The sequence below is a fragment of the Nerophis ophidion genome, linkage group LG11, assembly GCF_033978795.1.
Source record: "Nerophis ophidion isolate RoL-2023_Sa linkage group LG11, RoL_Noph_v1.0, whole genome shotgun sequence".
In the NCBI taxonomy this organism is placed as follows: Eukaryota; Metazoa; Chordata; class Actinopteri; order Syngnathiformes; family Syngnathidae; genus Nerophis; species Nerophis ophidion.
Genome location: NC_084621.1, coordinates 40,901,228 through 40,927,723, shown reverse-complemented (window position 1 = coordinate 40,927,723; position 26,496 = coordinate 40,901,228). Strand labels below are relative to the sequence as shown.

Below are 26,496 nucleotides of genomic sequence, written 5' to 3'. Positions count from 1 at the left end.
ACATGCTTTTGTGCAACAAAGTTTTTTGGCTGAGGGAAATTTCAAAATAGTGACGTCATTGTCAACGCATGTGGATAGCGCCACCCTGGAATGTTTATAACTAAAATAACAACATCATAGCCAGTATTTCAGAATATAGTAAGTCTCACCTGTAGTGTAATATTTATGTGCATTTGAAATATTTGTATTTTTACGTTTCCAGTTTCCTTGATACAAAACTAATGAGCCAATTTTATGAACAGCTCTTTCAATGGAACAGATCCTAAAGATTAATTTATTTTTTTGTAATGAAAAATTTCGTTTTTTTTGTGTTGGTGCACTAATTTTAAGTGTATCTTGTGTTTGTTATGTTGATTTAATCAAAAAAATACAATAAAATAAAAAACAATTTTATAAAAAAATATTCTGCGGCCCGGTACAAATCGAGCCCGGTGGTTGGGGACCACTGGCCTGGTGGATGGGTGGATGATTCTGATTACCTGTTTGTCATTATGCGGCATTCATGCACTAACAAAGTGTCGGAAGTTAAGCAATTCAAATTACCACTTGACACGCCACACAGATGACATGTTTATCGCGTGACGACGATTCCAACAGAATAAAGTGGGGTTTTCCCACTTTAAATTTAGAAAACTGATGATTACTTTAATTACAAATACATAACATAAAAGTGTTTTTTTTCTGCGTGCCAAATGAAGGAATGTTCGCTCTTTTCCGAGCAGACATTGAAGGCATCTTTGGTCGCGCCTCTGGTTCTAAAAGTTTGCTACACCTTGCTGGTCTCGCACTAGTCGTCTTTTAAACATGGCTAAATGGGGCTTAATCTCCCTTCTAGTAGTGTTATTAGCAGTGCTGCTGGGAGAGAGGATAGTCAGCATAAGGTAGGCAACGTTTCGTCCCTGTTTTTCTATTTAGGCAGGTGTTTGTCGTCGTAACTTGTTTACAAAAAATGCAGGAAGAGAGCGCTGGCTTCTCGTGAGCTGCTGAAGAATCATCTCCCCAACTGTGTTCCACTCAAGGGTCTAAGTAAGGTCATGTAACAACTATTAAACTTAGTACTTTTACTTCGCCTAAAGTACACATTGCGTGTGTTCTTGACAGATGTTGGCTCAGAAGATATTACAGTCTTCGGGGATGGATTCGCCTTCGTCAGCAGTGTAAGTAATTAACTTGCTAAATTAATCAAAATGGCGTCCTTCACAAGAGACATTGGGTAAATAAAGAGTATTAGAATGACTGTTCATGCATTGGGGTGAATACAGTTCAGAAATGATTGTCGCTGTTTGATTTGGAATCACTTTTGGATGTAACAGTTAAATTGTAAAGTCCAACCAACCTAATGTACAAAGTGCATACGAAATATTTTATCCCATGCTGAATTTCTCAGATACAAAGACATAAAGATTCCAGAGTTTGCAAGATAGGTTTTTGTAATCGAGAGCAAATCCCAACAAAATTCATGTTAAAAATTAATTTGTACTTGATTGAGAGAAAATAAGGATTTGATCCCCCACCAACCAGCAATAATTCAGAACGCCACACACAGATTGTGTGGTTAAAAGACACATTTGACAGCAACAGCTAGGAGGGCTACACAATTTTGAGAAAAAAAACCTTCCATTCATCCATTTTCTACCGCTTGTCCCTTTCGGGGTCGCTGGAGCCTATCTCAGCTGCATTCGAGCGGAAGACGGAGTACACCCTGGACAAGTTGCCACCTCATCACAGGGCAAACACAGATAGACGAACAACATTCACACTCACATTAACACACTAGGGCCAATTTAGTGTTTCCAATCAACCTATCCCCAGGTGCATGTTTTTGGCGGTGGGAGGAAGCCGGAGTACCCGGAGGGAACCCACGCAGTCACGGGGAGAACATGCAAACTCCACACAGAAAGATCCCGAGCCCGGGATTGAACCCAGGACAACTCAGGACCTTCGTATTGTGAGGCACATGCACCAACCCCTGTTCCACCGTGCTGCCAGAACCTAATTGTGATTTTTCTCTTAAATTGAGATACCATTTATTTTTTTCATACATAAAATATCATTGTGATAAATCAAGTAATTAATGAAAGTTTATTTATATAGCCTTAAATCACAAGTGTTTCAAAGGGCTGCACAAGCCACAACAACATTCTCGACATCAGAGCTAGAAAAAAATAAACTAGAGATGTCCGATAATATCGGGCTACTGATATTATTGACCGATAAATGCTTTAAAATGTAATATCGGAATTTATCAGTATCTGTTTCAAAAAGTAAAATGTATGACTTTTTAAAACAGCTGTGTACACGGACGTAGGGAGAAGTGCAGAGCGCCAATAAACCTTAAAGGCACTGCCTTTGCCTGCCGCCCCAGTCACATAATATCTACAGCTTTTCACACACACAAGCGAATGCAACGCGTACTTGCTCAGCAGCCATACAGGTCACACTGAGGGTGACTGTATTAACAACTTTAACACTGTTACAAATATGCGCCACACTGTGAACCCACACCAAACAAGAATGAAAAACACCTTTCGGGAGAACATCCGCACCGTACCACAACATAAACAGAAAAAAATATCCAGAACCCATTGCAGCACTAAGTCTTTCGGGACGCTACAATATACACCCCACTATGCCCTACCCTCCTCCCCCAACTCCGCCCACCTCAACCTCCTTATGCTCTCTCAGGGAGAGCATGACCCAAATTCCAAGCTGCTGTTTTGAGGCATGTTAAAAAAATGCACTTCGTGACTTCAATAATAAATATGGCAGTGCCATGTTGGCATTTTTTTTCCATAACTTGAGTTGATTTACTTTGGAAAACGTTACATTGTTTAATGCATCCAGCGGGGCATCACAACAAAATTAGGCATAATAATGTGTTAATTCCACAACTGTATATATCGGTATCGGTTGATATTAGAATCGGTAATTAAGAGTTAGACAATATCGGAATATCAGATATCGGCAAAAAAGCCATTATCGGACAACTCTAAACTCAACCCAATGGGTAGGGATGATGTTCGAAAACCGGTTTTCCTGATGCTTCGATAAGAAAAGAACCGATTCCATGGATTCAAATCCCTTTTTGGGAATCGTTTTCCGTTATCAAAGCTACTATACCGTATTTTCGCGACCATAGGGCACATTGTATTAAAAGGCGCAGTGTCAGTTAGGGGTGTTATTTCTGTATTTAACGCATAAAGAAGGCGCAGCGTATTTTTTTGGCGCAGGCATGGTTAAACATACAATAGCTTAAAACATACGTTAACATGCATGGACACTGTTTTAAAAAGGCAGCAGGAGCAAAGCTGAGTTCGGTTGTACTTTATTGAAGTAATTATCAATGTACTCACATAATTTTTTGATCAATCCTGATCCACAAATCCATCAAAGTCCTCAACTTCTGTGTTCTGGGCAAGTTCTCCATCAAACACGCCAGATTCCCTCTCCTCATTTTCAAAGTCAGTCTCCTCATTTTCAAAGTCAGTCTCCTCATTTTCAAAGTCAGTTTCTTTGCCGTGGGGCTCCTCGGAAAAGGTGCCGGTTTTTGCGAAAGCTCGAACAACAGTGCAAGCAGACACGTTAGCTCAAGCATCCACGATCCATTCACAAATTGTGGCATAACTCGCCCAACGCTGCCTCCCAGTTTTCGTGAAGCTGTGTTAGTATGTCATCCACCGCTCCCATGACGCTCACAACTTCACTCTGAACGTCGGTTGGAGTTCCTTCGTCATGCCTTAATGATGACTCCTGGTGGAAACTTTTCTTTTGGCAGCGTCTTCCCCTTGAAAATCACCATAGGTGGCAGTTTCTGTCAATTAGCATAGAAATCTAGCACAACAGTAAAAGCCTACTTCTCTTGCCCCGTTGTGCGTATAGATTCGCTACCATGCTGGTCCCCTTCTTCTCCACAGTGTGCTTCACCGGTATGTCGAAAGTGAGCGTCACCTCATCCACGTTGGTGATGTGTTTGTCGGCAATTTTTTTTTTTTTACAACGGACATAGCAGCACTATATGCTCCCTGGGGGCGTGCCTTTTGCGTCCTCGCTCACATGAAACCTTCACCCTTTAACGTCCGCATGCTGTCCTCATTCACGTCCGCCTTTCCTTCATATAAACAGCGTGCCGGCACAGTCACATAACATCAACGGCTTTTGGAACTCAGTGCACAACAAGGTGCACACATACCAACCTATCTGGATTCGATAAGAGATCTGATAAGGAATTAGTTCGATAAGAGGATTCGATAATGGCATCGACATCGATTATTTCTTAACGAACATCAACCTTACCAATGGGATACAATGAGAAACCTTGGAGGCGACCGCAGATGTGTGTATATTCTCTTAAACAAAAAATAATGAAATAACTATCAGTGTTTATAGTGTAATGTAATGATAATATATTACCGGTATATAAATAATGCCACTAACAATTTAAAAGGACGAACACTTTTATTTTGTCATTAGTGTATAATTGTTTATCTTTGTACTGTAATTGGTAGGTAAAGAACTTTTAGTTATCCTAGATAAACAAACACATCAATTAAATGCGCTTTCATTTCAGTAAGCAATTGTTTAACTTAAATAAATGTTTAAGACTGGGTTCTGAAACTCACTTTACTTGGCGGCCACTGGATGCAGAGTCTGGGTGAGGCTGGGTCGCAAGAAAATATTTATTTAAAAAAATGTTGCATACTCCTCAGCATGTCTCGTTGTATAATGACGTTTCAAATTGTATACCTTGTGCACCGCAAATTTCTCCGTACAAATAAGACGCGTCGGGGTGCCCCTGTGCTCGACCAAGAATTCTTGCATCGCCCACTTTTCCTGGAACTGTTTTTGCTCATCACAAACCTTTCTCTTCACTGCAGCGTTTGAAAAAGACATGTATGGGGTTGTGGAATATATTTGTATTTAGCCGACGCACGGAGAATAATGTTATTTCCGCAATGTGTGTCGTTCCGCTTTTCCTCTCTACAGCAACACAGCGGTCGGTCAGAAAAGTACCAGGATAGCGAGCGCAAAAAAGTGACAGCTCTTGGAGTGTTATCCGGTGTTATATATGTAGTGTTCATCGTATGAGGCAATGCAAATTAAACAATAAAAAAAACAAATGACGGTGTGAATTGGTCCAGGTTATCGGGGACTGTTATTACTAACGGACAGGTGTCGCGGTGTGGTTGCAGCCAGGCACGTAAGAAAACTCTTGTCTCCATGGCTACGTCTCTGTCGCGTTAACGCATTTGCCGCTTTTCCACTAACGCAGGGGTAGGCAACCCAGAATGTTGAAAGAGCCATTTTGGACCCAAATAACACAACACTTTCAAGCGCCATTCATATAAAACTTGTGGGCCGCACTAACATTAAACTTTCATATTAAAGTGGGGGCTGCAAAATAACGTCTCGTGGGCCGAGTGTCTGAAACCGTTTTTTTTTTTTTCCTACTAATTTTGCAAAAAATTCTCACTGGAAAGTCGCAAGGCTCTCTCTGTGATTCCTGTGTGTGTGTGGTTTTGCGAAGTCGCTCTTCGCCTACCGAGACAAAGATTGTGGATGACTGGAAAGAGGGCTCACTGTGTTCAGTTAATATGACTGTTAAGTAAACCTGCTAAGGTTCTGAAAGCAATGTACAGAGTGAGACTTCTTTCCCGCTGTTTTGGCGCGGAAGAAACGAGAGTTTCAACATTTCTGATTGGCAAACATGTCTGTCATTCAAATGTTGGTGGTGTCAGAGATAGAGAGAACAACTCAGCCTCTTTTGAGTATCTATCGAGCCAATTAAAACTTCAATGTATATTTTGGTTGGTGTCAGTTGCTTCCGTTGACATTAGGGAGCGCTCGTGAGTAAATAGACTGTGCTATAAAACGAGAAAACCAAAAAAGCCAGCGGCCATGCTGTGTTTTTGCTAGAAAATGTGTCCTAAACATCCTCGCATTTTTAGGTGCTTGTGTGTTTAATTGGTAAATATCATGTAGTGATTTTGTTTTGAAATAAGCCATACGTGTTTAGTGTAAATACTCACTCTGGTGAGCTCACAAATTTTTCAACACGACGTGGAATAACGATATCCTCTGTAAGAGAGATAGAGGAATGATGTCTCAGTTTATTGTGGGGATAAAGAATTATTGGAATTGGTCATGCCTATATATATATATATATATATATATATATATACACACACACATATTAGGGGTGTAACGGTACGTGTATTTGTATTGAACCGTTTCGGGAACGGGGGTTTCGGTTCGGCACGCGGGTCCACCGAACGAGTTTGGGAGCAAAAGTCTTAACAAGCTGCTCTGCTTTCTGCCTGTGTCTCCTACACAGCACCCAGCATTGACCCACCCACACAACCATCTGATTGGTTACATACAAAGCCAATCAGCAGTGCGTATTCAGAGCGATGTAACAGCCAATCAGCAGTGCGTATTCAGAGCGCATGGAGTCAATGCTTCAGCGTCGAGCAGATAGGTGTTTTGCAGGGGAGCTGCGGACAGGGTACTCTCCCCAAATTATAAGAAACACTTCCCAGTCACAACTACTAGTAACATCACTATGAGCCCGTTGACCCTCTAGAAACTTAAACTGCAGCTCAGCTCGCTTGCTATTCTGGCTTGAGGTGAAGGCTAATAAGCTTTTAGCGTAACGTTAGCTCATTCTGCTGTGTGTGTGTGTGTGCGTGCGTGTGTGTTAAGGGCAGCAAAGCCCTGTCTGTCTGTTATTTCATTGAAGTCCATGGTGTTCAGGGATGAATAGTCTCTACTATTACTATTGTACTATTTTTTCAGCTATAGTTACATGAGTCATTAGTAATGTAGCAGCCTAGTTTTGAATGACAGGCTCCCTGCTATCACATGTTAAAAAAATTTAACATTTAAATAAGTCAACAACAGGCTTTCCAAATGCTGTAATAAATTAAGCATGATGAGTTGACTTGAAACTGTTAAATGTTGAACTTTTTATATGTAGAAGAAAGGTTTAGTCATTTTATTTAATCCAAGCAACAACTTGAGGCAGTTTAATGTGGATTAACGTGGGCAGAATGATTATAGTGTTCCCAATGTTAGAAGGATAAAGCCATTGTTTACAAATTTGGTAAATAATTAACCAAATAATTTATATTTTGTTGTTTTCTTACTGTACTGAAAATGAACCGAACCGTGACCTCTAAACCAAGGAACATACCGAACCGAAATTTTTGTGTACCGTTACACCCCTAATAAATATATATATATATATATATATATATCTGTAGAGATATATCCATCTATATATATAGATCTATATCTATCTATATATAGATATATATCTTCAGCTATAATATATATATATATATATAAATGGTAAATGGGTTGTGCTTGTATAGCCCAAGCGCTTTGACAGTATTTCCACATTCACCCATTCACACACTGACGGCGGGAGCTGCCATGCAAGGCGCTCACCAGGACCCATCAGGAGCAAGGGTGAAGTGTCTTGCCCAAGGACACAACGGAAGTGACTAGGATGGTAGAAGGTGGGGATTGAACCAGTGACCCTCAGTTTGCTGGCACAGCCACTCTACCAACTTCGCCACGCCATATAGATCTATATCTATTAATATTTATATCCATCCATTTTCTACCGCTTTTTCCCTTTGGGATTGTGGGGGGCGCTGGTGCCTATCTCAGCTACAATCGGGCGGAAGGCGGTGTACACACTGGACAAGTCCCCACCTCATCGCAGGGCCAACACATAGACAGACAACATTCACACTCACATTCACACATGAGAAATAAATATACAGTATGTGATATACATATAGATAGCTACTGTATAGCTGAGGTTACTGCAGTTAATCCGTTAGACAGTGCTCAATACGGGGTTAAAGCGGAATACCTACAAGCCTGTTTTGCAGGTTTCCCTGCTCTTCAGGCCTGGGAAACCTGCGAAACAGGCTTGTAGGGATGAAATAGCCATACGCTGGAGTGGAGGAGAGTCCTGCCCCTCTTGAGAGGACTGGTTCCAGAGCCCTTGTTGTGCGTGAAAGTGAGTCCGACAAGATCTAGCTGGAACTTCTCCACCTCGCGCAGCAGCTCAGGCTCCTTCCCGCCAGCACGGTGACGTTTCACATCCCAAGACCAAGCTTCTGTAGCAGAGGATCGGACCGCCAAGGGCCCTGCCTTCGACTGTTGCCCAGCTTACACTGCACCTGACCTCTTTGCCCCCTCTTAAAAGGGGGGACCCACATTACCTTTTCGGGCTGTGCCCGGCCGGGCCCCATGGGGACAGGACCGGCCATCAGGCGCTCGCCATCGAGCCCCACCTCTGGGCCTGGCTCAAGAAGGGGGCCCCCGGTGACCCGCACCAGGGTGGGGCAAATCTGGGTCCTTGAATTTGACTTTCCATAGAGGTGTTTGAGCTGCTCTTTGTTTCATTAAGTGAAAATGCTAGCAAAATCAATTCTTAAAGGACTACTGCACTGGTTATTTAATCACAGAATACCATAGCAATCGCCATACATCATGCAGCCAAGTATAATAGTGGTTAACATAAAAGCATATCATAGCAATCCCCAGATATGAAATTGTGCCTGCTAATTGTTTTTAAACATTTAGCATGTTAGCAAACACTTACTGATTCTGATAACAAAAATTAGTAATTGTATTTGTGTTATTTCCTTTCTAAATATCAACAATTATTCACAGGGTTTGAAGTATTCAGGATTTCCGTCCTCCGACAAACCCGGGAAGATCTTCCTCCTCGATCTGAAAGGCTCTCCGATAAAACCGGTCGAGTTGCGCATGCCGCGAAACTTTGACCCGGAGACGTTCAACCCTCATGGCATCAGTGTCCACACAGACACAGCTGGTAAGAGCAGCCCTTACAAACTGTATTCATGCACATCGAGGGATTAAACAAAACTATAGCAATGGCGGATTGATTTGTTTACTCTGCTGACATGTAAGATTTGTTAAAGTATGTGTACAAACCTGTTGTCATTGCAAGCAGCTGTAAACCATCCAAAACTACATATTGTAGATATTCATTTCTTCAGATTAACATAGAGCGCATCTTAAGCCTCACCTGTGAATTTACTTAACACTGAGAAAGATTTCATAAATGCTTATTTAAAAACCTTAATTGTTTCCAAACGGTGCCTGTAACACGGCAGTAAAACAGCATCATTGTCATGCGGTGGAAGCTAGATCTCCAATCAGCCAAACAGACTTAATAACTCATGGTGACGTCGTGGTGAATTTAATGAAAAATTTATGAAATGGGAAAGATACAAAAATAATTCTATTGTAAGGTAGTAATACCAACACAGACATTTGTAAACGTGTTAGCATATTAGCTAATGCTAACAACGCTAGGTTTATTACATTAGATAGCGTGGACTTATATGCATGAAAACACTCCTTCAGACATCACACATCAATCAATCAATCAATGTTTACTTATATAGCCCTAAATCATTAGTGTCTCAAAGGGCTACACGAACCACTACGACATCCTCGGTTGGCCCACATAAGGGCAAGGAAAACTCACACCCAGTGGGACGTCGGTGACAATGATGACCCAGTGGGACGTCGGTGACACTGATGACTATGAGAACCTTGGAGAGGAGGAAAGCAATGGATGTCGAGCGGGTCTAACATGATACTGTGAAAGTTCAATCCATAATGGATCCAACACAGTCGCGAGAGTCCAGTTCAAAGCGGATCCAACACAGCAGCAAGAGTCCCGTTCACAGCGGAGCCAGCAGGAAAACATCCCAAGCGGAGGCGGATCAGCAGCGCAGAGATGTCCCCAGCCGATACACAGGCAAGCAGTACATGGCCACCGGATCGGACCGGACCCCCTCCACAAGGGAGAGTGGGACATAGGAGAAAAAGAAAAGAAACGGCAGATCAACTGGTCTAAAAAGGGAGTCTATTTAAAGGCTAGAGTATACAAATGAGTTTTAAGGTGAGACTTAAATGCTTCTACTGAGGTGGCATCTCGAACTGTTACCGGGAGGGCATTCCAGAGTACTGGAGCCCGAACGGAAAACGCTCTATAGCCCGCAGACTTTTTTTGGGCTTTGGGAATCACTAATAAGCCGGAGTCCTTTGAACGCAGATTTCTTGCCGGGACATATGGTACAATACAATCGGCAAGATAGGATGGAGCTAGACCGTGTAGTATTTTATACGTAAGTAGTAAAACCTTAAAGTCACATCTTAAGTGCACAGGAAGCCAGTGCAGGTGTGCCAGCACAGGCGTAATTTGATCAAACTTTCTTGTTCTTGTCAAAAGTCTAGCAGCCGCATTTTGTACCAACTGTAATCTTTTAATGCTAGACATGGGGAGACCCGAAAATAATACGTTACAGTAGTCGAGGCGTGACGTAACAAACGCATGGATAATGATCTCGGCGTCTTTAGTGGACAAAATGGAGCGAATTTTAGCGATATTACGGAGATGAAAGAAGGCCATTTTAGTAACGCTTTTAATGTGTGACTCAAAGGAGAGAGTTGGGTCGAAGATAATACCCAGATTCTTTACCGAGTCGCCTTGTTTAATTGTTTGGTTGTCAAATGTTAGAGTTGTATTATTAAATAGAGGTCGGTGTCTAGCAGGACCGATAATCAGCATTTCTGTTTTTTTGGCGTTGAGTTGCAAAAAGTTAGCGGACATCCATTGTTTAATTTCATTAAGACACGCCTCCAGCTGACTACAATCCGGCGTGTTGGTCAGCTTTAGGGGCATGTAGAGTTGGGTGTCATCAGCATAACAGTGAAAGCTAACACCGTATTTGCGTGTGATGTCACCTAGCGGCCGCATGTAGATGCTGAAGAGTGCAGGGCCAAGGACCGAACCCTGGGGAACTCCACACGTTACCTTAACGTAGTCCGAGGTCATACTGTTATGGGAGACGCACTGCACCCTGTCAGTAAGATAAGAGTTAAACCAAGACAGGGCTAAGTCTGACATACCAATTCGTGTTTTGATACGTTCTAATAAAATATTATGATCGACGGTATCGAAAGCAACGCTAAGATCGAGGAGCAGCAACATAGATGACGCATCAGAATCCATCGTTAGCAATAGATCATTCGTCATTTTTGCGAGGGCTGTCTCTGTAGTGATTTTCCCTGAAACCGGATTGAAAGTTTCACATAGATTGTTGGACGCTATGTGTTCATTTAACTGCTCCGCAACAATTTTTTCGAGGATTTTTCAAATAAAGGGAAGGTGAGACACCGGTCGGTAGTTCACCATGAGGTCAGGATCAAGGTTAGGTCTTTTAAGAAGAGGATGAATAACCGCTTTTTTGAATGCTAGGGGAACAGTGCCCGAGGAAAGTGATAAGTTTATAATATTTAGCACTGATGGACCTAATAATACAAAGAGTTACTTGATAAGTTTCCCAGGAAGAGGGTCAAGTAAACATGTTGTTTGTTTCATTCCATTTCCACGTTGTAACAATTCCTCTAATGTTATTTCCTCAAAATGAGAGAAACTATTTTGGAGGGCAGTATCCACCGTATATACAGTCGTATCTGTGTTAATAGAACCCAGTTGTAGCTGGGACGCATTGTCTTTAATCTCCTTTCTAATTACTTCAATTTTAGTAAGTAATAATTGTTTTAGTTATACTGTAAAACAAACGTGCTTGGAGGGATGAATGAAGAATCCATACGAGTAGAAACGCTATGGACGTTTAGAAGATGGAACTGCTCTTCTACTTTTAGTTTAAAGCTGCTTCTTCTTCATCTCTCTTTTATTATGGCGGCATAGCTCGGTTGGTAGAGCGGCCGTGCCAGCAACTTGAGGGTTGCAGGTTCGATTCCCGCTTCCGCCATCCTAGTTACTGCCGTTGTGTCCTTGGGCAAGACACTTTACCCACCTCCTCCCAGTGCCACCCACACTGGTTTAAATGTAACTTAGATATTGGGTTTCACTATGTAAAGCGTTTTGAGTCACTAGAGAAAAAGCGCTATATAAATATAATTCACTTCACAATTCACTTCACTTATTGGCAGTTTGTAAGCAACGTTATAGTGTGCTTTATCACCAGGAGTGTGAATCAAGATGGAGCCCTATTCCTAAATTATGTTATTTAACCCTGTCTTTCTAAAAAAATATATATATGTGTTGCTTCATACCCCACTTGTTCCGAATTCAACCTTATATCCTCCACTGCTGAACTAACCTTCTCTTTTGTTAACTCATTTTTCATTATTTCCCTATCTCTATTGTATTTCCTACACTGCATTATTACATGCTTCACATACTTTATTTGAATACGATAATCACGCATCCTTGTATTATGTTTTTCTATCAATTTCAATGAGCTATTGAGATGTGTGTCTTAACCTCATTCTTGTAATGATATCCTCATCCGTCCTATTTCTATTGTCTCCTCTTTTTACTCATACACTCCTCTGGACTCTGTAATGTTGCCTGCCAGTTGTTTCTTTATTCCAACAACCCTGACATTTTTTATTTAGTTTTTTGGGGACGGCATGGCGCTGTTGGGAGAGTGGCCGTGCCAGCAACCTTAGGGTTTCTGGTTCAATCCCCACCTGCAACTAACCTCGTCACGTCCGTTGTGTCCTTGAACAAGACACTTCACCCTTGCTCCTGATGCGTCGTGATTAGCTTGGCCTTACATGTCAGCTCCCGCCATCAGTGTGTGAATGGGTGAATGTGGAAATAGTGTCAAAGCGCTTTGAGTACCTTGAAGGTAGAAAAGCGCTATACAAGTATAACCCATTTACCATCTATTAACTATAATTTTCACTTCTGCTTTACTGTGATTGATCTCCATGTTTATTTTAGTTTTAGTTGTTTGTTCCATACTTATCTGTTAGTTTGTTCCCCTCAACTCCTACGTGACCAGGTACCCACAGAAATGTTACCACACTTTCCTCTTAATTTATCCTAAAGATTCTGTACTATTTCAAATATTAAATGCCTGCCTTGGTTTTAAAGCTATGTTTGCTATGCTGATTAATGCATTACTCGAATCCGTGCACACAACTTTTTGCTTTATTTTCCTCTATTCAATTAACTGCAATGTTAATTGCTACTAATTTCCCCCCGTCTAAAGTATATACTGATATCTTGTCGCAAATTATTTTTTTCAATACTTTATTTTTTGTAGATAACTGCTGAAATTTGGAATACTTTTATTACATTTTTCTATCTAATAATGACTTTGATTTGTATTCTTTAATAATTGCATATCAACGTCTGGAATGCCCTACATTCACTGGTATGGCAGGAATTGGTACTATTGGGCTAACTATACTATTTCCAATTAAAACTGTTTTACATAAATCTATTATCCATGTAAAACTCTTAATGTTCTCTTCTCTTTTTGTTGGCAATGTATTAGTACCTGATGAGTTGGATGCCCTTCACCTGGACCCATTTATATTTGCCCAATAAACTGCGGTTAATTGAGTTCCCCTAATTTCTTATTGTTTTGTATTAATTTCTACCTGTAACGTTGCCCCTAATTGATTTTGTAGCTCACAACATAACCTAAAGCCTGGAATTGTATTTTATCTATTTTCCCAAGTAATGTTTTTGAAGCTGACTAATAAATGTTGTAGCTACAAACGTACATCCATCCATCCATTTCCTACCGCTTATTCCCTTCTGGGGACGCGGGGGGCGCTGGCGCCTATCTCAGCTACAATCGGGCGGAAGGTGGGTACATCCTGGACAAGTCGCGACTTCATTGCAGGGCCAACACAGATAGACAGACAACATTCACACTCACATTCACACACTAGGGCCAATTTAGTGTTGCCATTCAACCTATTCCCAGGTGCATGTTGTCTTTGGAAGTGGGAGGAAGCCGGAGTACCCGGAGGGAACCCACGCATTCACGGGGAGAACATGCAAACTCCACACAGAAAGATCCCAAGCCTGGGATTGAACCCAGGACTGCAGGACGTAGCTATAATCAATTAAATACAAATCTAATGAAACTGATATATATTGCTTTCAGTGCCAGTCTACCCCCCCCCCCCCCCCCCCCACACACACACACACACACAAATATTTACCCCCCAAATCCCTCATTATATTCAACACCTTTTTATTTTTCTCCACAATTTTACTGACAAGGATTAACCAGTTAACATGTTGGCTTTATTTTCCTCTATTCAATTAACTGCGATGGGAACTGCTACTAATTTCTACTTAAAACTTCGGGCGTTCCACTGTAAGATTAACATAGTGTAGCATTTTGGTAACATGTCTGTTTTTCATGTACTCGCTGTACTTACTGTGCACCTGTTTCCAACATAACTCTTTCTGATTTAGGGATTTTGCTGCTACTTTGACGATTATTTTGACCTTTTCTGTTTTATTTATTGCCTGTTTTGTACAGTTTGTCACAATGCAAGTAGCACTACGAATTTCTCCATAGAAATTCCTCTATTTGGTGCTTCTTGTCTTTTATTACTTGTACAGTTCTCATTTCTTTGTTCTCCACTTTCTTGATGTCTTACTTTGAGTGATTCTGCATATGTAACATTTATTTCCACTCTGATTTGTTGTACCTCAGTTTCCTAAAGATGCTGTTGTATTCCCTCCACAATTACAACATTGACCATTGCGTCCACATTGTCAATACCGATGCTCTTCTCCACACCTTCCATAGTGTATTTTAGCATGACACACATTAGCTACTGTATATGCCATAGCGTTGGCACTTTAAACAGCGTACAGGAGGTGGAATGTAAGGTCTGTTGTTAAAGCTTAAAACGCCAATCATAATTCTGTCTGGCAGGAATTCGTTGACTATTTGCACAGATACGCTGACTGTCCTCTCGCCGTTCCAAAATGCCATTAACCTCTTTATCTCTATGACAGTTCTCCCTTGTACTTTTTTCTCAACTCCTCAATGTTTTCTCCTCTTGGGATTCCTGTCACTACTCTCCTTGTCCCGCTTTTTTTCACCAGCTTCTATTCTTCATTTTATTGACGGTATCTTTTTGTACAACTTTTGTTCTCCATTTTTACATTTAATTTATAATCTTCTGTCCCTTAGCACTTTTGCCATTTCAACCCCTCTGATGTCTTTCTTTAACCCCTTAACAAGTGTCGTCAAGGTTATCATTCATAATCTGTTTGTTTTAAATTTCAATATTACCTTGTACTTTTCCCCCATAACTCTTTTCGTCTCTTCCCCTCCATCTTCTTCCTGCACTCTTTTACCACTCGATTTCCCATTATTTCTTTTCCATTTCTTCCCTCGCCACTCTAGTCCTATCCATTTCCATAGCTTCTTTCATACAACCCACCACTCACCACTTCCATCTCAATTCAGTTACAAATCAGTTTAAGCTTAAACCACTAAAAATTAAAGTTCAAATTGATACTCGTATTTAACTGTCCAAACACTTCTCAATTTCAGCTTTTCGGTTCAAAGTTTTACACAGCAGGAAACACTTACAGGCATTCACCCAGCTGCACCTCCAGTGGGCATACTCGTCAAAAAGATAGCACCGTAGCACAAACTATAACACACCATTTAAGTGTCTTTGCATGTGTTCAATGAAATCTATTTGCTTAATAGCCGTGAGCTAAGAAAAATGCATAAATTAGCCGCACCACTTTATTAGCCACAGTGTTTAATTTCGTAAGAAAAAAGTAGCGTCTTTTAACATAATTCGGAATTTACAGCAAAATAGATAGTGAATATTGCATTCTTTAGAGCAGTGGTCCCCAACCACCGGGCCGTAGCTCGATTGGTACCGGGCCGCAGAAGATTTTTTTATTAATTTTAATTATTTTTTAATAAAAAAATTGAAATAAAAAAAAAAATATATATATATATATATATATATATTTTTTTTAAATTCATTTATTTATTTTTCAATTAAAACAACAAAAAACACAAGATACACTTACAATTAGTGCACCCACCCAAAAAAAACTCAATTTTTCATGACAAAAACCTCCCTTTTTCATGACAAAGGGAAAGAAAAGAAAGAAAAAAAAATCCTCCCCCCGGGCCGCGGAACAAATTATCAAGCGTTGACCGGTCCGCAGCTACAAAAAGGTTGGTGACCACTGCTTTAGAGGACACACAAAATCGTGTGACATTTTCCTTTTCTTTTTTTTTTTTAAAAGTCCACCCTCCATGTATTTCCTTCCTTTTAATCCAGTGCTTTATTTTCCTCATTCTTTCAGATGGCACCGTATACCTGTTTGTCGTGAATCATCCTTACGGTAAAAGCCAAGTAGAGTTGTTTAAATTCGTTGAAGAAGAGTTCTCCCTGTTGCATCTAAAGACCTTCCAGCATGGACTTCTTCACAAGTAATGCAACACAACAGATTTCATTGTACAATGACCTGTATTATAGTGGAATCTTCAAGGTGGTACGCACCCAGAACTTTGTAAGCGTTTAGGCATCAGGGGGTTAAGATTTTTTCATTGTATTTTTTATTTTTATCTTATTTTTATGTATACAAATTGAAATGATTTCCGATACACAGTACCATTGATCCAACACACTGAAGTGTAACTTGAAAAGCGGCATGGTCACCCTACTAAATTTACTTTGCAAGTTTAAAATAAAAACATTAATAATGATTTATATGATTAAATTCATGTTAGCATTTAGGATCGCTCGCGATTAGTACTCTAATTGTCAGCTATTGATTAGCGGTGCTAGCTGCAAGCTAGCGATTAGCGACACTATTATGTATCATTTGAATGTTTTAGTATTGCACAATAACAAGGTACCTTCTAGAGCTAGTTTTAATTAAAACACAATTAATTCAAAATATTTCATTAGTGCTGGGGTGTCCAAACATTTTGACATGTTATTTTCTTGAAAGAAAAAATACTAAAAAGAAACATTTATATATAAATTAGATTTTGCCCGGTTTGTATTGTGAATTACAAAACATTTTATCAGTATCAACATTTCCGCTTTTTCTTTTTACATTGTCTTTTTGTTGAAATGTTGTCTGTTTTTGTGTCGCTTGGCCACATTTACACCATTCCTGAAGAACAGGGGTCGGCAACCTTTACCTCCCAAAGAGCCATTTTGACGCGTTTCACAAAACAAAGAAAACAATGGGAGCCACAAAACTCGTTTGAAATTTGAAATGAAATAAAACGGCGTACAGAGTTTTTTTTTTTTGCTTTGTGCTATGTATTAACCAGGGGTCTCATACACACGGCCCGCACCTTAATATGAACATATAATGTTAGTGCGGCCCGCGAGATTTAAAGTAATGCACCAAATCCCCCCCCCCCCCCCCCCTCCTCTCCGTGCGTCGGTTGGGAGGGGCGCTGTTTGGTGCAAGCGGGGGTGTATAATGTAGCCCAGAATAGTTAGGGTTGCATGGGATTCTGGGTATTTGTTCTGTTGTGTTTATTTTGTTACAATGCGGATGTTGTCCCGAAATGTGTTTGTCATTCTTGTTTGGTGTGGGTTCACAGTGTGGCGCATATTGGTAAGAGTGTTAAAGTTGTTTATATCACAACTCTCAGTGTAACCTGTATAGCTGTTGACCAAGTATGTCTTGCAGTCACTTTCGTTTATCAACAGAGGCTGCATACTACATGTGACCAGCTGGCACGCAGTTAGCAGTGTGTAAAAGCGGTCGCGACGAGGAGTTTTAGGGGGTTGTAAAGGCATTTCCATCAGGGCATGCCTTCAATATTATCGACTAGGTGAAAATCGGAGAATGTTGGCCCCGGGTGATTGCTGGGAGAAGCATTAAACTCCGGAAATCTCTCGGGGTAATCGTGGGTGTCGGCAATTATGCAGCTGAGCCACATTAGAGTGATCGAAGAGTCTCATGCAGATCCGGAGCCGCGGGTTGCCGACCCCTGCTGTAGAAGAGCGTCCCCTCTTCATCTCTCCATCAGTTTGGGGGTCTTTGACCTGGAAAAGGCTGAAGATCCCAGCTCTAGAAAGTTAGCGTCCTCCAGGCATCCAGTTAAGGTTGCCCCTTTAATCTGTTTTAGGCCAAAATACAATCATAAAATTAACAGTAACTGAGACCGCGCTCTCGGCTAGATTCATAGCTGCACCAATTTTTTCCCCTTGCCAAAGGCGGACTCAAATTGCTTTCTATATAAGTTACCGTAAAAAAACCCAGTATATTTACATTGTAAAGCAGAGAAAATACATTTCTCAAAATGATTAACGATACAGACAATGTTTATATAAGTGTAAAAAATAAGTAACCCACTACTCTTGTTGTGTCATGTCTCACCTGTATCAGCAAATGATGGTATAATGCATCAGGCGTTCAGATGAGATTCACCTCAAGCCTCTCGTCTTTAATATTTTTTACTTCTATGAGTGTAAAAACAAAAATGTAAAAAAAACGCAGTGCAGGTATTGTTCCTCAAAAATGTTTAATCAAGTCACAAATTTTGCGATCATCAATTTTATGAGACGTTGCAGCACTCCCCGCAACCCCATAAAGGGACAAGCGGTAGAAATTGGATGGATGGACGGAATTTTATGGTATGTTAGACTTCCGAGGTTCAACTGCATAGTCCAATGAAAATCGTGCGTGCGTGTGTGCATTATTTCATCATTTTAAACAATTTTTTTCCCGTTTTTCCCTTCTAGTGTCAACGACATTGTGGCATTGGGAGTGGACCGTTTCTATGCCACCAATGATCACTATTTACAACACGAATTCTTTAAAATAATAGAGCCTCTTCTGGGTCAACCTTGGACTAATGTTGTGTATTATAGTCCAGAGTCTGTCAGAGTGGTCTCTGAGGGATACTACTTTGCAAATGGCATCAACATCTCACGAGACAAAAGGTTGGCAAGTTCTTTTGTGTAGTTGTGTAATTGAGCTATAGATGCTATAATTCTATATTTTTGTCATAATCAGGCATATCTATGTGGCAGATCCAATGGACCAAAATGTGCATGTGTTGGAAAGGAAAGAAGACAATGCATTGGTCTCTGTGAAGGTGACTAAGACAAAGATAATGTATATTCAAATGATTAAGGGTTATTAATTAAAATGGACAGCTTGAGTGATACTGTATATGTGGTTACCCTATACAGAAAATGTAGGAAATTGATATGACCGCAAAATAAGATCAAGCTGTAGCAAAAAGACACATTTTGAGTTATAATTTTGTCTTCTACATGGTCACCAGTCCGTGGCGGTGGGTTCACTTTGTGACAACATCGAAGTTGACCCTCACACAGGTGACCTTTGGATGGGCTGCCACCCCAATGGATGGAAACTTTTGAAGGGTGACCCTGAAGATCCAGCTGGATCAGAGGTATGTGGTGGAACATCTCACAACTGTCAACTGTTCAAATCCTTGTGCATTTATTGATTTATAAACTATTTTAAATCTAGTTCAAGATGGTTATTTATTTACCATGATGTCGTTACTTCTAGGTTATCCGAATCCAAGACATTCACTCCGACGAACCACTGGTGACTCAGGTGTATGCTGATGATGGTCATGTGATCATGGGTTCCTCTGTAGCTACAACTTATGGAGGCAAACTGCTCATTGGCTCTGTTTTTCATAAAGCCTTATGCTGTGATTTGGAGTAGGCAGTAAGTGTAAATTGTAACAGAATACCAGATGCCTCATGAAAAGGACAAGTAAAGAAAGTAAAATAGATGGTGATAGGAATTTACTGTTTTTAACACTAATTGCAAGGTTTCTTTTGTTGAGTAAATCATGAACTGCTAACTGGAAATTGTGTTCTCTACATTAAAAATAGGAAACCTTTCTTACCATTTTTATATCCCGCATTTAAGGTAAACGCAAAAAATATGTCAGTCTCGGTCTGCTTTAGATAAGTTTTCCAGCAGCTTTTCATTGATGGACAGGTTATGGATAGGGTGTTAGTTTATTTCCAACATGTATACAAATACAATGTGAGACATCACACACATTGTATCCAGTTTGTCATTCTGGCATGTCCGAAAAGGAGTAGGAGGAAGCAGAACCTATTTAATCCTACCCCGTTTCGTTTCACAGCAATTTCAAACACAATTGTTTGTACTAAAATATGCAACACAACAGTTAACAAATAAATGACTAAGTAAATAAATAAATAGACAAATGCATAACTAAATAGTTAAGTAATTAGTTTACATAATGTGATGATCTCATTTTTATTAAAGCTCAAGATGTTTATCAGGATTCATTTTTTTACTTTGTGAACACTTTCAGTGAACAGTTGCTTAAACTGGATCATATTAATACACTGTTCATGAATCCATTCAACAATTTGATTCCACATACTTATATGCTAAAGGTTGTGAGTGTTATACATGCATACAAATGTTTTAATGAGATTTTTCTCTGAAGTTATTATTCTCCTTTAGTGGAGAATAATTTTTGTAAATTATTGGGTAGCAGGTTATATTTACTTTTTGCATCATTTTCGCTGTTTGCAAATGCACCAAATCATTGAATTGCAATGTTTGATTCAACAAATAAAGAGTTTAAATGTTCTCGATATCCAACATTACAGTATGTCTCATTCTAAACAACCTCTTTTGTAACACAGTGCAGTGTTTCCTACAGAAAATGTGTTAGTTGAGGTGGTGACTCCAGGCGGTTGGAACTAGGGAAGGAGGTGGGTGGATGTAAGGATCGGTGTAACTCGGCCTGTCGCCATCATGTCTCCAGTCTGGGGGGCAAGAGACTACAGACTGTGGTAATGTAGGCCGGCTTTGTCGCGTGAAAAAGCCTACAACTTTTGGTTGTTACGATGTATATCTCGATATTTTTCCGTAAAGTAAAAACAAAACTGTCCTAGTTACCTGAGATATTAAACTAATGAATTACAAAGTCCAATTAATGACCTACTGTAAGTAAGCATTTGCAATAAGTGTTTGAAAAAAAAAAAGAGGTTAAAGCGGGGCCACATGCTGACATATGCTCAACTCCATCCATCCAGCCTGTAGTTGATTTGTATTATGTAAATGTTATATTTTTATCAACATGTGATTGCAAGGACCCTGCCATTCAAAGCTAGCTTGCTACATTACTAATGATTAATGTAACTATAGCTGAAAAATAGTACAATAGCAGTAGGAGAGATTGTTCATCCCTGAACACCATGGAGTTCATGTAGGCTTTATGATGCAGTTACATTATTATATCAACTATCAGAGACAGAAACTCATAATTTAACATAATGTCCTTTTTTTGCTGCTTCAACACAGCTCAATCAACACAGAAAAAGGTAAAGTTGAAATAATTTAGTTATTAACTGTTGGTCAATAATGCTTGTCTTTTTCTCAGACAGACAGGGCTTTACTGTCCACACACACCGCACAGTGAGCTAACGTTACGCTAAAAGTTAATTAGCCTTCACTTCAAGGACTGCGAGCGAGCTGAACTGCCGCTTATGTTTCTACAACGTCAATGGGCTCATAGTGATATTACTAGTAGTTGACTTGAAAGTGTTTATTATAATTTGGTGGGAGTCCGCTGCCTTCTGCTTACCTTTCTGCTCACTGCACCGAAGGAGCACTGACGCCATGCGCTCTGAATATGCACTGCTGATTGGCTGTTACATGCGCTTTGAATACGCACTCCTGATTGGCTCTTACCGCTCCGTGTGTAGCCAATCAGATGGTTTTGTGGGTGGAACAATGCTGACAGAGGCAGAGGCAGAACTTAGCGGAGCAGCTTCTTAAGACTTTTGTTTAGGCGGTGGTACTTTGTTGGTAAGACGGCCGCCTTAACAACAAAGCGCTGCGGGAAACCCTGCAGTGAATGTGTATTTTTATAGTCATTTCCCCATATGTCTACACAATAACTCAGATATGGTAAAACTAGCCAGAAGTAAAGAATATGGAGTGATTATCGGTCCAGAACGCTAAAGCTAATGTGGGTGACAAAGACCAGGCTATGAAGGGTTGCCTGTATTTCTACTAAAAATAGGCGTATGTTGAAATTTAGAAAATACGTAAGCAAGAAAAAATTCAGAAGCATTAAAGTGTGCGCAGGCACATTTCTTTGTTTCATCTCAATCCACTTGGAATTTACCACAATGTTTGCGTGGCTGAATAGGCCTCCACCACGCCCCCTTATAAATATGCAATTCATATAGAAATTAGTCATGTGCCTGAGAGCTGCACACTCTGCCCAATAAGAATTCAATTGGAGGGGCTTCGTTCTCGCGTTTCTAACGAACAAAAGACGAGTGAGTGGAATAGCCAGTCAATGCTGTGGGCTCCAAGACCAGCGCGTAGGCTGAAGTAAAAGTGAAATGGTCAGACTTTAGGAAGATGGTTAAGAAGAAGATTTATGTGGCCAAAACACATAAATGAGTGCTGAAAAGATAGTCTCTGCAATGATACGTAAAACATTAGAAGAGGTGGGAGCATATGTGGATGATTAACCCATTGATTAACCCCATTATGATCCATCCATTTTGCTACCCCTTGTCCCTTTTGGGGTCGCTGAAGCCTATCTCAGCTGCATTCGGGCGGAAGGCGGTTTACACCCTGGACAAGTCGCGACCTCATCGCAGGGCCAACACAGATAGACAGACAACATTCACACTCACATTCACACACTTGGGTCAATTTAGTGTTGCCAATCAACCTATCTCCAGGTGCATGTCTTTGGAGGTGGGAGGAAGCCGGAGTACCTGGAGGGAACCCACGCAGTAACGGGGAGAACATGCAAACTCCACACAGTAAGATCCCGAGCCCGGGATTGAATCCAGGACTACTCAGGACCTTCATTGTGAGGCGGATGCACAGACCCCTCTTCCACGGTACTGCCCAATATCATTAACCATTCATTTTCTACCGCTTGTCCCACTCGGGGTCGCGGGGGTGCCGCAGCCTATCTCAGTTGCATTTGGCGGAAGGCTGGGTACACGCTGGACAAGTCGCCACCCCATCACAGGGACCAATATGAATATAAATTGTGTATTTTACAAATGTGTTAATACAGTAGCCTGCTCACAGCCAGATTAGAGTTTCATGAGAAAATTAGGTAACCTGACTCTCGCCAGATCCTTGTAGATCCCTGACCTCCACACAAGTAGCTCAGCGAACTACATTGATATGGCGAGAGTCTGATCTAAAATTAGTAGGATTTGGTTGGAAATCTATTCAATCCAAACATGCAAGCATATCAAAAATGATGCGAAAGATGTTGACTGGTGTTTGATTACTCAATTTATTGTTAAAACACGAGACAGCTTCTTCTGGTAGCCAGCGTACGTTACACAAAAGCAGGTCATTCCTCCACCGTCTCCCTTGCCAGTAATATATCACAACCACCGGCCGCTGCTGGCTGTGCTATAGTCATAGAAACACATCGTGACAGCAAGGGGTGGCAGAATGGTCGCCGAGATCTGGGGTCAGCAACCTCCGGCTCTCGAGCCGCATGCGGCTCTTTAGTGTCGTCCTAGTGGCTCCCCGGAGCATTTTTGAGAGAGGATTGAAAATAGAAAAAGATGGGGGAGGAATATTTTTTTGTTTGAGGAAAAACATGATACAAACTATCCCAGTTGTAAGAAAGCCCACTGTTAAATATGTTTGTGTGTATGCTTCACTGATGAGAGTATTTGGTTAATATCATTTTGTCCGACTAATTTGGCCGGTTCTTGAACTCACCATAGTGTGGACTGTGACAACAGTTTGTTTACATGTAAAATCTTCTCCTCCTTCTTTGTCTCAATTTGTCCACCAAAAGTTTCATGTTGTGCGTGAATGCACAAAGGTGCACTTTGTTGTTGTTATTGACTTGTTGGAGGGCTAATCAGGCATGTTTAGTCCGTGCATTACTGCACGCTAATCAATTCTAACATGCTATTTAGGCTAGCTGTGTGTAAATATTGCATCATTATGCCTCATTTGTAGGTATATTTGAGTTAATTTAATATCCTTCACTTTAATCCACCCTTGTATATAATTTAGTTTTGCATGTCTCATGACAAATTAGCTGTATGTAATATTGGCTGCATTTCTGTTAGTTGTGTGCCATGTTGTTCCAGACCACAGCAAATATTACCTAACTTGCCAAAAATTGTAATCAATTTATTAAAAGAAGACAGCCTGCCGTTTCCTTGAACACACACATCTATACCTTTGGCCATTCCAAGCCAGTCATTTCCAGGAGTTATCTCACACCTCCTGAGTAGCCTCTGATTTACCGATTGTTTTGAATGTAAAAACGTGGTAGGTGGCAGTAGTGGGGCAGTACAAGTACCTGGGATTCCACTTGAACAGCAGACTGGACTGGAAGGACAACAGCAAAGCTGTTTACAAGAAGGGCATGAGCAGACTCTTTTTCCTGAGGAAGCTTAGGCCCTTTAATGTGTGCAGCAAGCTGTTGGAGCTCTTTTATCAGTCTGTTGTGGCCAGGGGTTTGTTGTGGCAGCAGCACCGGAAAAAGGGACTTAAACCGGATAGACAAACTGATCCAGAAAGCCGGCCACACTATTAGCACGCATTTGGAGGCGTTTGTGTCAGTGAGGGACAGGAGGTCACTGGACAAACTGCTGGCCATCATGGACAATCCTGCCCACCAACTCCACCAGACAATTGAGGGACAGGGGAGTTCATACTCCAACAAGCTCCTTCGGCTTCATTTCCACAGTGTTCGATTTAGGTACTCCTTCATTCCGCACTCCATCCGGCTGTATAATCACTCACCATACAGCAATAGATGATTTCTGTGTATTACCTGACACCTTCTACGTTAGCTATCTCTTTTTTTATAATGCTTATTTTCTGCTGGATCTACTCTGTTTTATGCTGCCCTTTTTTTTCCTCTTTTTTTTTTTTTGCTGCAGCTGTTACATATACTGTAATATACATGGTGATTGGGATTTGTTATATATTGTATATATTATATAAAATATATCAGTATATATTATATACTGTGTATATATAATATGTAAATATTGTTATATTTTATATTGCTTTTATGGTACATTTTTAATCTACTTTATACCTTCATTATCCTTTCCATCCTTTGTAACTGAGCTCCTGTGTGGAACAATTTCCCTTGAGGATCAGTAAAGTTTGTCTAAGTCTAATATAATATACATATCATAGCAACATAATGCCTTTATTTCTTTCACAGAAAAGAGCAATTAGAATCATTTTTAAAGTAGGATATAGAGACCACACAAATCCATTCTTCATTAGGTCAGGATTACTAAAACTAAAAGACATTGTAGAATTGAATACTCTATTAATGATGTTCAAAGTGAATAATAAAGTTCTTCCGAAGGACATAAAAAAGTTATTGTGTATACATCTGAAGATGAGAACCACAGAAGGCCGTATGACTTTAAACATCCAAGAGTGCGAACACATTTTAAACAAATGTGCTTGTCTGTTGCTGGTGTGAAAGCATGGAATTCTCTAAACAAAGACTTAAAAAGCTGTAAGAATATCTTTGAATTTAAAAAGTTATAAAAATAGAAAACTGGAATCAAACTGAATTTTGATTTAGATTGGACATGTCATTGTGAAAATGTTTAAAGGAATGTTAAAAAGTATGATTGAGTTCGGGTGTTGGTGGAGGGAACAGTTACAAAGTCATCTGAAATAATTTGTGTTAAAAAGGGGGCACATAAATATAAGAATAGTATTCTTCCATCTGCTCCTTTTTGATCATGGAAATGTATAAGAAACAAAAAAAAAATGAAAGTGTCAATTGTACGTGGCTTGTATATATGCATTTTCATGAAAGGAATAAAAATAAACGATGATGATGATATGAATACATTGTACTCTATGCTACCCGAGCGGTAACCAGGGGCGGTTCTAGGCATGCTTATATGAGGGGGCAGTCAGAAATGTGAAGGGGGCATCATGTGTACACATCATGCTCCAGCACTTTTTTTTCTGTGCTTATAGTAACGATGCTTTCTTCATTGAAATGGGTCTTTAGCTATGTGTCCAACCCCAACCTGGAGTAGTGGATTGCACTTTGTCAGGCTTCTACCTTCAGACCTGTCCAACTTGGGTGTCCCACCTGAAGACTAAGCTCCTGCTGGTGTAGCTCTTACGGTCACTGAGGCACGCAAACCCCCTGGCCACAATAAGGTGGCAATCCCTCAGGGGGGGATACATTAACAGTGCTGCCATATTTCCGACAGGGGAAACAGAAGCAGGCGTCTCGCACCACAGAATACTCTAGCCATGGTCGTGTGCGGTACCAGGCAGTATTGAATGATCTTAATGTTGTACCAAATGCACGCTTTGGGTAGCCACCCAGTATTGGCTGAGATAGTGCGTTGCCATTTAAGTCACTGGGTAGCTGAGCAGGCTGCTTTGGGGGAGCGCTTGTTGGGGGGACGGAGGGAGCTGGTGCAGGAGAAACTGCTTGCTGGTGCTAAAGGTGCAGTATTGCTAGCTGCTGTCCCTGATGTACTAGCAGTAGCATCATCGCTACTACTACATGCAGGAGCAGGACTAGACTTTTTAAATGCTCTGAAAAATGGATGCATTACAGAGCATTAACTTTCTCTTTGTGAGCTGCTGGAAGCTGGAGCAGAAAA

General features: G+C 40.6%; 1 protein-coding gene across 2 annotated transcripts; it reads left to right on the top strand.

Moving 5' to 3' along the window:
* Positions 1–715: 715 nt before the first annotated feature.
* Positions 716–20,464, top strand: LOC133562094 (serum paraoxonase/arylesterase 2-like). Of its 2 annotated transcripts, XM_061915963.1 has the most exons (10): positions 716–881; positions 956–1,026; positions 1,102–1,157; positions 8,689–8,851; positions 15,969–16,052; positions 16,184–16,310; positions 18,592–18,792; positions 18,866–18,947; positions 19,140–19,268; positions 19,391–20,464. In XM_061915963.1, the coding sequence occupies exons 1-10, from the start codon at positions 805–807 to the stop codon at positions 19,550–19,552; spliced, it is 1,152 nt and encodes a 383-aa protein (XP_061771947.1). In that variant the 5' UTR covers positions 716–804; the 3' UTR covers positions 19,553–20,464. The 2 variants fall into 2 exon arrangements, with proteins under 2 accessions (XP_061771947.1, XP_061771948.1); XM_061915964.1 differs by lacking the exon at positions 15,969–16,052 and having other exon boundaries at positions 721–881.
* Positions 20,465–26,496: the final 6,032 nt, after the last annotated feature.